This window comes from Rhinolophus hipposideros, assembly GCF_964194185.1.
Source record: "Rhinolophus hipposideros genome assembly, chromosome: 14".
Classification (NCBI taxonomy): Eukaryota; Metazoa; Chordata; class Mammalia; order Chiroptera; family Rhinolophidae; genus Rhinolophus; species Rhinolophus hipposideros.
This window is the reverse complement of record NC_138060.1, coordinates 1,377,629-1,391,052: the sequence shown is the minus strand read 5'-3', so window position 1 is coordinate 1,391,052 and position 13,424 is coordinate 1,377,629. Positions and strand designations below refer to the sequence as shown.

Genomic DNA, 13,424 nt, shown 5'->3' with positions numbered 1-13,424 from the left:
AAATGACAAAGTTTAAAGACAGAGAGAATCTTAAAAGTAGCAAGAGAAAAGCAGTTAGTTATCTACTAAGGAACTGCCATAAGACAGTCAGCTGATTTCACATTAGAAACTTTTCAGGCCAGAAGGTATTGGCATGAAATATTCAAAGTGATGAAATGCAAGGACCCACAACCAAACTACTCTGCCCAGCAAGACTATACTTTATAATTAAAGGAGAGATAAAAAGCTTCCCAGACAAGAAAAAGTTAAAGGAGTTCATTGCCACCAAACCAGTATTACAAGAAATGTTAAAGGGATCAATCCAACAAGAGGATATAACCCTTGAAGACATTTAGGTACTCAACATAGTAAATATATAAAGCAAGTATTGCAGGACATAGAGGGAGAGATTGACAGTAATACAGTCACAGTAGGGGACTTAACACAGTGGCATGAATGGATAGATCATCCAGACAGAAAATCAACAAGGAAATGGTGGCCTTAAGTGATACATTAGACCAAATGGTTTTAGAACAGATATTTTGATATTTTTAGAGCATTTCACCCAAATGCAGCAGAATATACATTCTTTTCAAGTACTCATGGAACATTTTCCAGGATAAACCACATGTAAGGCCACAAAACAAGTCTCAATAAATTTAAGAAGATTGAAATCATATCAAGTTTCTTCTCCGACTACAGTGGTATGAAACTGAAAATCAATTAGAAGAAAAAACTGGAAAACACACAAACACATGGATGCTAAAAAACATGCAACTAAACAATGAATGGGTTAACAATGAGATCAAGGAAAAAAGTCAAAAGATACCTTGAGACAAATTAACATGAAAACACAATGACCCAAAATCTATGGGACACAGTGAAAGTAGTTCTAAAAGGGAAATTCATAGCAATAGAGGCCTACCTCAGGAAACAAGAAAAATCTTAAATAATCTAAACTTACACCTAAAGAAACTGGAAAAAGAACAACAAGCAAAGCCTCAAGTGAGTAGAAGGAAGGAAATAAAAAAGATCAGACTGGAAATAAACAAAATAGAGTAAAAAAAATGTAAAAAGTCAATGAAAACAAGACTTGGTTCTTTGAAAAGCCTAACAAAATTGATAAACATTTAACCAGACTCATCAAGAATAAAAGAGAGAGAAGCCCAATAAATAAAATCAGAAATGACAATGGAGAAGTGACAACTAACACCACAGAAAAACAAAGGGTTATAAGAAAATACCATGAACAATTATATGCCAACAAATTGGATAATCTGGAAGAAATGGATAGGTTTCTAGAAACATACAACCTTCCAACACTGAATCAAGAAGAAACAAAAAATCTGAACAGACCAATTACTACTAACAAATTGGAATCAGTAATAAAAAAAAACTCTCAACAAATAAAAATTCTGGACTAGATGACTTCACAGGTGAATTCTATCATACATTCAAAGAAGAATTAACACCTACCCTTCTCAAACTATTCTAAAATATTAAAGAGGAGGGAAGGCCCCTAACTCCTTTTATGAGCATTACCCTGATTCCAAAACTAGACAAAGGCACTACAAAGAAAGAAAATTATAGGCTGATATCCCTGATGAAAATACATTGAAAAATCCTCAACAAAATATTAATAAACAGAATTCGGCAATGCATTAAAAAGATCATATGCCATGATCAAGTGGGATTTATTTATTGGATGCAAGTTTGGTTCAATGTCCACAAATCAATTAACATGATACACCACATAAACAAAATGAAGGATAAAAATCATTATTTTATCAACAGATGCAGAAAAAAATAATTTGACAAAATACAGCATCCGTTTATGATAAAAACTCTCGGCAAAGCTTTTAGAACTGATCAATGAATTTTTAAAAAGTAGCAGGATACAAACTTAATATTCAGAAATCACTTGCATTTTTATTGTATATAGAGTAAAAACGTGGTCCAGTTTCATTTTTTTGCATGTATGAGGTCTGACAATTATGATTGTGAACTCGTCCTAGAAAAAGTGCTGCATACTTCATATCACTATGGTCACCTTCAAGGTATTCCCCTTGGGAAGCTATGCACCGATGCCAGTGCCTAGTCCACCCTTCACAGCAATTTTGGAACTCTTTTTCTGGAATGGCCATCAGAGCTGTCGTCATATTACCTTTGATGTCCTGAATGTCATCAAAATGTCTTCCTTTCAATATTTCCTTTATCTTGGGGTAAAGAAAGAAGTCATTGGGGGCCAGATCAGGTGAGTAGGTGCATTGGTACAGACTCATAATGAATAATCCCTGTTTTGAATATTAATTTTGTATTCTGCTACTTTACTGTATTCATTTATCACTTCTAATAGTTGTGTGTGTGTGTGTGTGTGTGTGTGTGTGCGCGCGTGTAATCTTTTGAGTTTCTCAATGTAATATCATGTCGTCTGCAAATACTGACAATTTTGCTTCTTTCTTTCCAATTTGGATGCCTTTTGTTGTACTTCTCTGATTGCTGTGTCTAGGACTCCAATGCTCTGTTGAATAAACGTGGTGGTAGTGGACATCCTTGTCTTGTTCTTGATCTTAAAGAAAATGCTTCTAGCTTTTCTGCGTTGCATATGATGTTAGCTGTGGGTTTGTCACATATGGTCTTTATTATGCTGAGATATGTTTCCTGTATTCCCACTATGCTGAGAGTTTTTATCATAAACAGATGCTGGATTTTTCTACATCTATTGATATGATCATATGATTTTAATCTTTCATTTGTTTACTTGCTGTATCACATTAATTGATTTGTGGATATTGTACCAACCTTGCTTCCCAGCAAAAAATCCCATTTGATAATAGTGTATGATCTTTTTAATGTATTGCTGAATTCTGTTTGTTAATATTTTCTTGAGGATTTTTGCATGTATGTTCATCAGGAATATTGGCCTATAATTTTCTTTCTTTGTAGGGTCTTTTGTTTTGGAATCAGGATAATGGTGGTCTTATAGAATGAGCTTGGCAGCTTTTTCTCCACTTGACTTTTTTGGAATAGTTTGAGAAGAATACATGTTAATTCTTTGTGTGTTTGGTAATATTCCCTGTGAAGCCATTTGGTCCAGAACTTTCATTTGTTGGGAGTTTCAAAAAAGTTTTTTTAATCTATCCATGTTATAAACTTAATTTATCTATCTATCTATCTATCTATCAATCTATCCATCTATCATCTATCGATTGACAGCCTTATTCCCATATAATTCAAATACCCTTTAAATGTGTGCAATGCAGTGATTTTTAATTTATTCACACTGTTGTGCTTCCATCACCAGTAACTAATTTCAGAATATTTTTATCACCCCACAAAATAAACCTTCTACCCATTAAGCGGTCACTCCCCATTTGCCAATTTCCTTAGCCCCTGGTAACCACTAATCTGCTTTATGTCACTATGGATTTTCCTATTCTGGACTGTTCATATACATAGAATCATAAAATATGTGGTCTTTTGCATTTTCACAAGGTTCACAGTTCACTGTTCTAAAGGTTCATCCATTTTGTATCATGTGTCAGTACTTTATTCCTTTTTTATTGCCAATAATATTCTATTGTATGGATATACCACATTTTATTTATCCATTCATCAGCTGATGGTATTTGGGTTGGACTTTTTGGTTATTGTGAATAAGGCTGCTATGAACATTTGTGTACAAGTTTTTGTGTGGACATATGTTTTCATTTTTCTGGTATATACTTAGGAGTGGAATTGTTGGGTCACATGGCAGTTTTATATTTAACCTTTTGAGGAACTGCTAAACTGTTTTCCAAAGTGGCTTCATCATTTTATAATCCCACCAGCAATATAAGTGGAGAAATTTTATATCACCACCATAAATCGTCGGCAATAACACAAATAGAAGGTAATTGTCAAATCAGACACTGAGAAAACTAAACAGTGTTGTTCATTACATGCTACTCTTGTCTACTGAAGGTTCTGTATCTTAAGTCTGCTGTCTTTTTAGTTGAAAGAGAGGACTAGGTAACATTAGAAATGTGCTGAAGACATATTAACACCGAGCTGAGACTTTTTTATTGATATTATTGAAAAAGCACTTTTTACTATTAGACTCTATGTTATTTGACGTAGTTTCTAAATGTAGTTTGCATATGGCATGTGTGCCATGTGCAAGCCCGTTTCATCTTGTTTCAGATGTCAGCTGCGTGTCTATGTCATACAGGTAAGTCAGAGGCTACTGTGGTAGTGTTTATTGTGTTTATTATTTTTCTTTCATGGTCAGGTGTTTTTTGAGAACCTGGGTAAATTTGAGAACCTGTCAAAATGACTACATTCTTGATAGGATAATAGCTATTAACCCATTAATTTCATTTCTGGAATGTAGACTAAGCAAATAATGCAAAAGAAGAAAAATATATATATTGCAGCCCCTAACCCCTGCTGTTTGTACCATGCATTCTCAAGTCATGAGGCCTGCAAAGAAAAGTGGCCTGTTGTGCAGCAGGGGAGTACAAGCTTTTTTTTTTTTAAATTAGAAAAAAAAAGTGTATGTCAAATTGTTCGGACACACAAAAAGATAAAGATAATAACATAATGAATTTCTGTGTATCCTACACTTATGTTAGGAAATAAAAACTTAAGTCCACAAAGATAACCACTTTCATGCATTTGATGTTTATAATCCTTATGCAGGTCTACTTTTCCTTCATATGGCTGTGAACAACATGCAGTGCTATTTTGCTTGTTTTTAAGTTTCATCCAAATGGTGCCATCCCACTGTTATCCTTCTACAAATTCTTTTTTCATCTTTGGCCTTATATTAATATGTGATATCCTGGTTTGTTCCTTTTCACTGATACTTAGTATTTCACTTAAACAAATCAAATAGATTCGTGATTCTCCTTTGGGTGGACAGCAAAGTTATGTCTAGTATTTCACTATGATAAACAGGGTTGATGTGAACGTTCTTCCAGGAGTCTTGTGCAAAGGTACAAGAGTTTCTTCAGGTTATTCATGTGGGTGTAGAAAGGGAGGGCTAAGTAGGAGGGTATATGTACATCTTCACTCCTGCTAGATGTTGCCAAATGGCTCTCCAAAGTGTTTGGGCCACTGAAACACTGTCCCTCACAGTGTCTGAACTGTTCCCCACCTCAACCTCCATTTCAAAACTCATATGGTCCAAATGTTATTTTATTCTTTAATTTTTGCCAATGTGAAAATAAAATGACATCTCTTTATTGTACTTCCCTGATTGCTAAAGTTCAATTTTTTATTCATGTAGAAACCCAGTATGTAAAGCTAAACCAGGCAAAGTTGTTCTGTTTTTGGGTTTGTTAATGGTTCATATGTAAGATTTCTAAGCAGTTGCATTTATTGTTTTAGTACCTTTGGATGGTACCTATGTTCCTAAATATTCAGCATATTTTTAAGTAAATGAGTTTGCATTAAATCTCTTTTGTAGCCTATTTTGGCTAGTCTTTTGACTGTGATTTAAGCGTTATCTGTGACACCTCCTACCCATCCCTTTATGTAAGATAATTGGGAGTTGGCTTTAATAGTGGGTATAAAAAACCCACCCATGAAGCTGAGTAGGAGAATAGATGTTTGAGTCCTGAAGGCAGGTATCCTCGAATTCACCAGCCTGCTTCTGATCCGGTGCCTCTGCTCTTACTTACTGTTCCCTCTGCCTGGAATGCTCCTCACCCAGAAATGCACATGGCTCATTCCCCCACCTTCTTCAAGTTGTCTTTAGATCTCACTTTCTCTATGAGGCATTTCTTGACTTTGCAATATATACTATGAGCCAGTCCAGCAGCCACTCCTCTATCTCTTCCTTCTCAACTATGTATTTCCTTCATAGTGTTTATCACTGGATGACTTTTATGTAAGTTACTTAGTTACTATTTGCTTTAACTGTTATTTCTGTCTTTGTCTTTCCTCTATCACCTGTAGAATGTAACTTCTGCCAGGGCAGGCATGGGAACTATTTTGTTCACTACAGTAGTCCGTCCTTATTATTTACCTGTGGTCAAACGTGGTCTGAAAATATTAAATGGAAAATTCCAGAAATAAACAATTCATAAGTTTTAAATTGCACCCCATTCTCAGTAGCGTTATGAATTCTCCTGCCAGCCCATTGTGTTCCACACAGCATGGGAATCATCCTTTTGCCCAGCATATGCACAGAGTATACATTATACATCCATTAGTCACTTAGTAGCCATCTCGGTCATCAGATTGACTGTAGGGGTATCAAATTGCTTATCTTCAAGTCACCCTTATTTTACTTAATAGTGGCCCCAAAATGCAAGAGTAGTGATGCTGACAATTTGGATATGTCACAGAGGAGCCGTAAAGTGCTTCCTTTAAGTGAAAAGGCATGTATGTATAGGGAAAAAACAGCATATTATGGGGTTCGGTACTATTCACAGTTTCAGGCATCCATTGGGGGTCTTAGAACATATCCCTCATGAATAAGGAGGTATATGCTATGTTTTTTCCTATACATACATACCTATGATAAAGTTTAATTTATAAATTCAGCAGTTAGAAGTTAACAATTATAAAAATATACTGTAATAAAAATTATGTGAATGCAGTCTCTTTTTTTTCTCAAAAGATCTTATTGTACTATACTCACCTTTTTCACCTAAAGGGAGGCTGTCACATTTATCCAAGTGAAGATAGATGGTGGCCTCATTAGGTAGCAAAAGAAGGATGAAGAGAATTGGACAATTCAGGGAGATACTTAGGACATCTCTACTGTCTTTTCTTGTGATCCCTGAAATAAGTGGACTCTTAGTAACTCTGCATCTGGGCTTAGCTGAGCCAGCAGGCGGTGCTTCTGCTAAGCATGCTCCTAAGTAATCAAATTGGAAAGCTACCCAAAGTGCTCCATCCACATCTTCAACTTTTTCTTGGGGAAAGAAATCTGGAGCAAGACTGCCATGATTCAGCAGAGCAGTGAATAATGGCGTAGCACACTGATTGTATTCAAAGTTTTCGGAAGGAAGGTAGCATTTGACGTCCAAGCCCCCCTGGTCTCGGAATCTTTTGTACAAGTAAGTTAGTTTCATTTGTCTCAGGGCACTTTTTCCAGGCCAACTTCTTCCAACGTGCCAGCAAATGTTTCTCAGTGGTGTGTTTGAGGCTTGGCTGCCTCCTCTTGTCTGGAACAAATCTTTTATTACAAGGAAATTGCTGGAGGATGATTGTGGACTCTTCAGTGGTGCTCCCCTCCCAGCTGTTGACTTGGTATTTGATACCTTGGTAATTTTCAACTTAACCTGCCTCACTGCCTGCCTGTTTCTCATTCATATCAGTTTCATACCAGAAGCTAAATTTCACACCTTCCACCTCAGCAATCTTGAGTGAGACAGTTAAGATCAACACCTGTTTCTTCAAGTCTCTCCCAAAATGTAATGGAGGCACATGTGTTCATTTCTTTGCTCACCTCCTGGACTTGTATGATTTTCCTTTGGCTCAATTGTCATGCATTCCAGCGCAACCTAAAACCATCCAGATGATGGGGATATCATATTGCTCTTTTCACATGGGAAAGCATGACCCACCCTCCTCTTGTTCAAGTTGCATTCAAATCTATTTTCCATGGCCCTTGCGGGTGGGAGTGCCATAGCCCTAGTGTCAGCTGTTGAAGTTTAGCAAAGCTATTTCCAAATATGGCCAGCAGACAGCCAGCCGGCACCAGACAGCTGAGTGCTGGCAGAAAATGTCTCAGACACCTACAGCAGTCCCCACAGTGACGTACCCTGCTGCTGCCAGGATAAGTATCAGCATCAATAGTGTGTTTCTCTAAGCAGGAAGAATTGTCAAAATGCTATCACTTTATAAAATATAACAGATTGTGCCTGTTCATGTTTTGAAATGTTCCAACCATTCACCAGCTGTTTTCTATTGTTGTTGTTTTTAATGAGTTTAGTAACAGCTTTAACGTTTTCTTCTTTTTCCTTTCTCCCAGGAGGCCTGGAGAACCCAGGCATGTCGGTGCTGTGCCGCCACGCCGGCCCGGGATGCACCTGGCCGTGGCCGCCTGCGGCGATAGGCTGGAGGAGACGCTGGTCATGCTTAAGTCAGCTGTGCTCTTTAGCCACAGGAAGATGCAGTTCCATATTTTCACAGAAGAATCTCTGAAGCCCGACTTTGAGAAGCAGGTGAATTTGTGGAAATCATAGCACAATGTTTACTGAGCACAGCCAGGCTGCACACCTGGGAATGCACACCTGCTCACTAATGTACTTGTTGCACACTCAGCTATGTGACTGTGGGCCCTCGGCTCTGAGCCTTACTGTCCTCATCTGTATATAGAGATGATCACACATACCCTATAGAGACAGTGTGAGCATTAAATGAGATGATGCACTTAAAGCACCTTACCCAGGCCTTAATCCCTCCTCATGCTATCAACATTGCCTTCACTTGGGAGACAGGTAGCTTATTTTTATTGATTTATATATGTTTTATGAACGAAAAGTAATATACGTCCATTAAAATAAGCTCAAACAATATAGATGTTAGAAACTAAAAGATGGCAGTCCTTGCTATCCTTCAATGCTACCCAGAAAACTATCAGAATTAACAATTTTGAGTGATTCTTCTATATGTATTTTTCACATACAGGTGTGGGCGTGTGTGTGTGTATCTGAATGAGAGTGTACATATGTGTCTATGCATGTATTTTTCTATCCATACAAGCACATACATGAATATGTGTGTACTGAGCTTAGAATAGATTTGTTTACAAATTCAGTATCATTCTCTACATGTTATTCTGGAACTTGCTTTTCGTCACTTAAAACCACATCTTCATCATCATTCCAAGCCAGGAGTCATACATTCTTTCTCATTGTTTTTGGTTACTACGTAGTATTTTATTATGTGGCTGGATCATCATTTATCTGACTGTTCCTATATCGAGGAAAAACATAATGATTTTTTCACCAGTACACGAGGAGAGCTTTGGAAATGTCTGTTTTCCCCAGGCTAGGTACATGTGTTTCTTTGTAGACCAAGCATTGTTTTCCTTAAAGTCTTCTCTGGCAGTAAGTGCTTGAATATAGGCAGAACAAGGATCCGTTTTTTTTTTTTTTTATAGTTTTATTTTATTTTATCTTATTTTATTTTTACATCCCTCACACCGTGAACCCCCCTCTCCCCATCCACCACCACCCCGACCTCACACCGAGCCATCACATTATACACATAAAATTATAGTTGGCATTCATTAATGTCCAGCCTCTGGTGTACAATGCCATGACCAGGCATCCACAGCATCCCTGAGGTGGTCTCCCAAACAGGACACATGTCCATCGGACACCCAACAAAATCCCCAAACACTATTGAATAAGTTCCCCAAAGTAATTCTCAAAAAACACTGAGGCCATCCTGTGGTCACCAGCCGACCCCAATCCCTTCACCCTTCCCCCCATCCCCAACCCCCTCCCCCCCACCCATCTAACAACTCTCGGTTTTTTGTGTCCCCAAAACTGTTTCTGATTAGTTCATACACATATTCTTTTCTTTAGATTCCGCATATAAGTGAGATCATATGGTACTTGTCTTTCTCTTTCTGACTTATTTCACTTATCATAATGTTCTCTAGATCCATCCATGTTGTTGCAAATGATAAGATTTCTTTTTTCTTTATGGCTGCGTAATACTCCATTGTATAAATGGACCACAGCTTCTTAATCCAGTCATCTACCAATGGGCATTTCGGTTGTTTCCATATCTTGGCTATTGTGTAAAGTGCTGCAATAAACACAGGAGTGCATACAGATTTTTGAATTGGAGTTTTGGATTTCTCCGGGTAGATGCCTAGGAGTGGAATTACTGGATCATAGGGTAGTTCTATCTTCAGATTCCTGAGATACCTCCATACTGTTTTCCATAGTGGCTGCACTAATCTGCAATCCCACCAACAGTGCACTAGCGTTCCCTTTTCTCCACATCCCTGCCAGCATTTGTTGTTTGTTGATTTATTGATGATAGCCATTTTGACTGGGGTGAGGTGGTATCTCATTGTGGTTTTTATTTGCATTTCTCTGATGGTTAGTGAGGTTGAGCATTTCTTCATATGTCTTCCTGCCTTCTGTATGTCCTTTTTAGAAAAATGTCTCCTCAAGTCCTCTGCCCATTTTTTAATTGAGTTGTTTGTTTTTTTGGAGTTGAGTTGAGTAACTTTTTTATAGATTTGTGATATTAATCCCTTATCAGAGATATCATTGGCAAATATCTTTTCCCATTCAGTAGGATCCCTTTTTGTTTTATTGATGGTTTCCTTTGCTGTGAAAAAACTTTTTAGTTTGATGTAATCCCACATGTTTATTTTTTCTCTTACTTCCCTCGCGCGAGGAGATATATCAGTGAAAATCTTACTCCGGGTAATGTCCATGAAATTTCTTCCTATATTTTCTTCAAGATATTTTATGGTTTCAGATCTTACATTTAAGTCTTTAAGCCATTTTGAATTTATTTTTGTATATGGTGTGAGGAGGTGGTCCAGCTTCATTTTCTTGCATGTGTCTCTCCAGGTTTCCCAACACCACTTATTGAACAGACTGTCTTTACCCCATCGTACATTCTTGCTTCCATTGTCGTAGATTAGATGGACCTATAGGCATGGATTTACTTCTGGACTCTCTATTCTGTTCCATTGATCTATGTGTCTATTTTTATGCCAGTACCATGCTGTTTTGATTACTGTAGCCTTGTAGTATAGTTTGAAATCAGGTATCGTTATACCTCCCACTTTGTTCTTATTTCTCAAGATTGCTGAGGCTATCCGGGGTCTTTTATGGTCCCATATAAATTTCAGGATTATATGTTCTATTTCTGTGAAAAACGTCGTTGGTAGTTTGATAGGAATTGCATTGAATATGTATATTGCGTTAGGCAGTATGGACATTTTAACTATATTAATTCTTCCTATCCATGAACATGGAATGTGTTTCCATCTATTTATGTCTTCTTTCATTTCTTTCTTCAGTGTCGTATAATTTTCTGAGTACAGATCTTTTACATCTTTGGTTAGATTTATTTCCAGATATGTTATAGTCTTTGGAGCAATTGTAAATGGAATTGTTTTTTTAATTTCTCCTTCTGATATTTTATCATTGGTATATACAAATGCAACTGATTTCCGAATATTAATTTTATATCCTGCTACTTTACTAAATTCATCTATCAGCTCTAATAGTTTCTTGGTGGAGTCTTTAGGGTTCTCTATATATAGTATCATATCATCTGCATATAGTGATAATTTTACTTCCTCCTTACCAATTTGGATGCCTTTTATTTCTTTCTCTTGTCTGATTGCTGTGGCTAGAACTTCCAGAACTATGTTGAATAGAAGTGGAGAAAGTGGGCAACCTTGTCTTGTTCCTGATCTTAGGGGGAATGGTTTTAGCTTTTCCCCATTGAGTATGATGTTAGATGTGTGTTTGTCATATATGGCCTTTATTGTGTTAAGATATGATCCCTCTATTCCCACTTTCTTAAGGGTTTTTATCATAAATGTCTGCTGTATTTTATCAAATGCTTTTTCTGCATCAATTGATATGATCATGTGATTTTTATTTTTCATTTTGTTAATGTGGTGTATCACATTAATTGATTTGCGGATGTTGAACCACCCTTGCATACCAGGGATGAATCCCACTTGATCATGGTGTATGATCTTTTTAATGTATTGCTGAATTCTGTTCGCTAATATTTTGTTGAGAATTTTTGCATCTATGTTCATTAGAGATATCGGCCTTTAGTTTTCTTTTTTTGTGGTGTCTTTGTCTGCTTTTGGGATCAGGGTGATAGTGGCTTCGTAAAAAGTGTTTGGGAGTCTTCCTTCCTTCTGGATTTTTTGGAAGAGCTTGAGGAGAATAGGTGATAATTCTTTTTTGAATGTTTTGAAAAATTCACCTGTAAAGCCATCTGGTCCAGAGCTTTTGTTTGTTGGGAGAGTATTGATTACTGATTCAATTTCCCTGGTGGTAATCAGACTGTTCAGGCTTTCTGTTTCTTCTTGAGTTAGCCTTGGAAGGTTGTGCGCCTCTAGGAAATTGTCCATTTCTTGCAGATTGTCAAATTTGTTGGCATATAGTTGCTCATAGTAATTTCTTAAAATTTTTTGTGTTTCTGTGGTGTCTGTTGTCACTTCTCCTCTTTCATTTCTGATTTTATTAATTTGGGTCCTCTCTCTCCTTTTTTTATGAGTCTGGCTAAAGGTTTGTCAATTTTGTTTATCTTCTCTAAGAACCAGCTCTTGGATTCATTGATCTTTTGTATTGTTTTTCTGGTTTCTATTTCATTTATTTCTGCTCTGATCCTTATTATCTCCTTCCTTGTGCTCCCTTTGGGCTTATTTTGCTGTTCTTTTTCCAGATCCCTTAAGTGTTAAGATAAACTGTCAATTAGTGATGTTTCTTGTTTCTTTAGGTAGGCCTGCAGTGCTATGAACTTCCCTCTTAGGACTGCTTTCACAGCATCCCATAGATTTTGGGTCGTCGTGTTCTCATTCTCATTTGTCTCGAGATATCTTTTGATTTCTTCTTTGATCTGCTGCTTGACCCATTCATTATTTAGTAACATGTTATTCAGCTTCCATGAATTGGTGTGTCTTCCTGGTTTATTTCCCTGTAGTTCATTTCTAATTTCATAGCACTGTGGTCAGAGAAGACAATTGGTATGATTTCAATTTTCTTAAATTTATCAAGGCTTGTTTTGTGTCCTAACATAGGATCTATCTTGGAAAATGTTCCATGTGCACTTGAGAAGAACGTGTATTCTGCAGCATTGGGGTGAAATGCTCTGAAAATATCAATTAAATCCAACTGCTCCAAAGTATCATTTGAGGCTGTTGTTTCCATATTGATTTTCTGTCTGGAGGACCTGTCCCTTGTTGTCAGAGGTGTGTTGAAGTCCCCTACTATGATAGTGTTGCTGTTGATCTCTGTCTTTATGTCCATCAGTACCTGTTTTATATATTTAGGTGCGCCTATGTTAGGTGCATAGATGTTTACTAGGGTTATGTCCTCTTGTCGGATTGATCCCTTTATTATTATATAGTGCACATCTTTGTCTTTTAATACGTTCTTCATTTTAAAGTCTGTTTTGTCACATATAAGTATTGGAACTCCAGCTTTTTTCTCACTTCCATTTGCATGAAATATCTTACTCCAACCTTTCACTTTCAGCCTGTGTGTGTCTTTTGATCTGAGATGAGTCTCTTGTATACAGCATATACAAGGGTCTTGCTTCCTTATCCACTCAGCCACCCTATGTCTCTTGATTGGAGCATTTAATCCGTTTACATTTAAAGTGATTATTGATAGGTACATAGTTATTGCCGTTTTTAAATTTGTAGTAAATTGTTTTCATCTTTCTTCTATTTACAGAAGTCCCTTTAGTATTTCTTGCAATGCTGGCTTGGTTGTAATAAATTC

The 13,424-nt window shown here is 36.9% G+C and overlaps 1 protein-coding gene across 2 annotated transcripts in view; it reads left to right on the top strand.

Annotated features, from left to right (window-relative positions):
- The window catches only part of GXYLT2 (glucoside xylosyltransferase 2), a gene marked incomplete at its 5' end in the record, with an annotated part of 191,737 nt that overhangs the window by 97,800 nt on the left and 80,513 nt on the right, over positions 1-13,424 (top strand). For both annotated transcript variants that reach the window (XM_081072716.1, XM_081072715.1), the window contains one exon: positions 7,946-8,138. In XM_081072716.1, the coding sequence (XP_080928842.1) occupies positions 7,998-8,138 (141 nt within the window). The remainder of the gene's footprint in view (positions 1-7,945; positions 8,139-13,424) is intronic.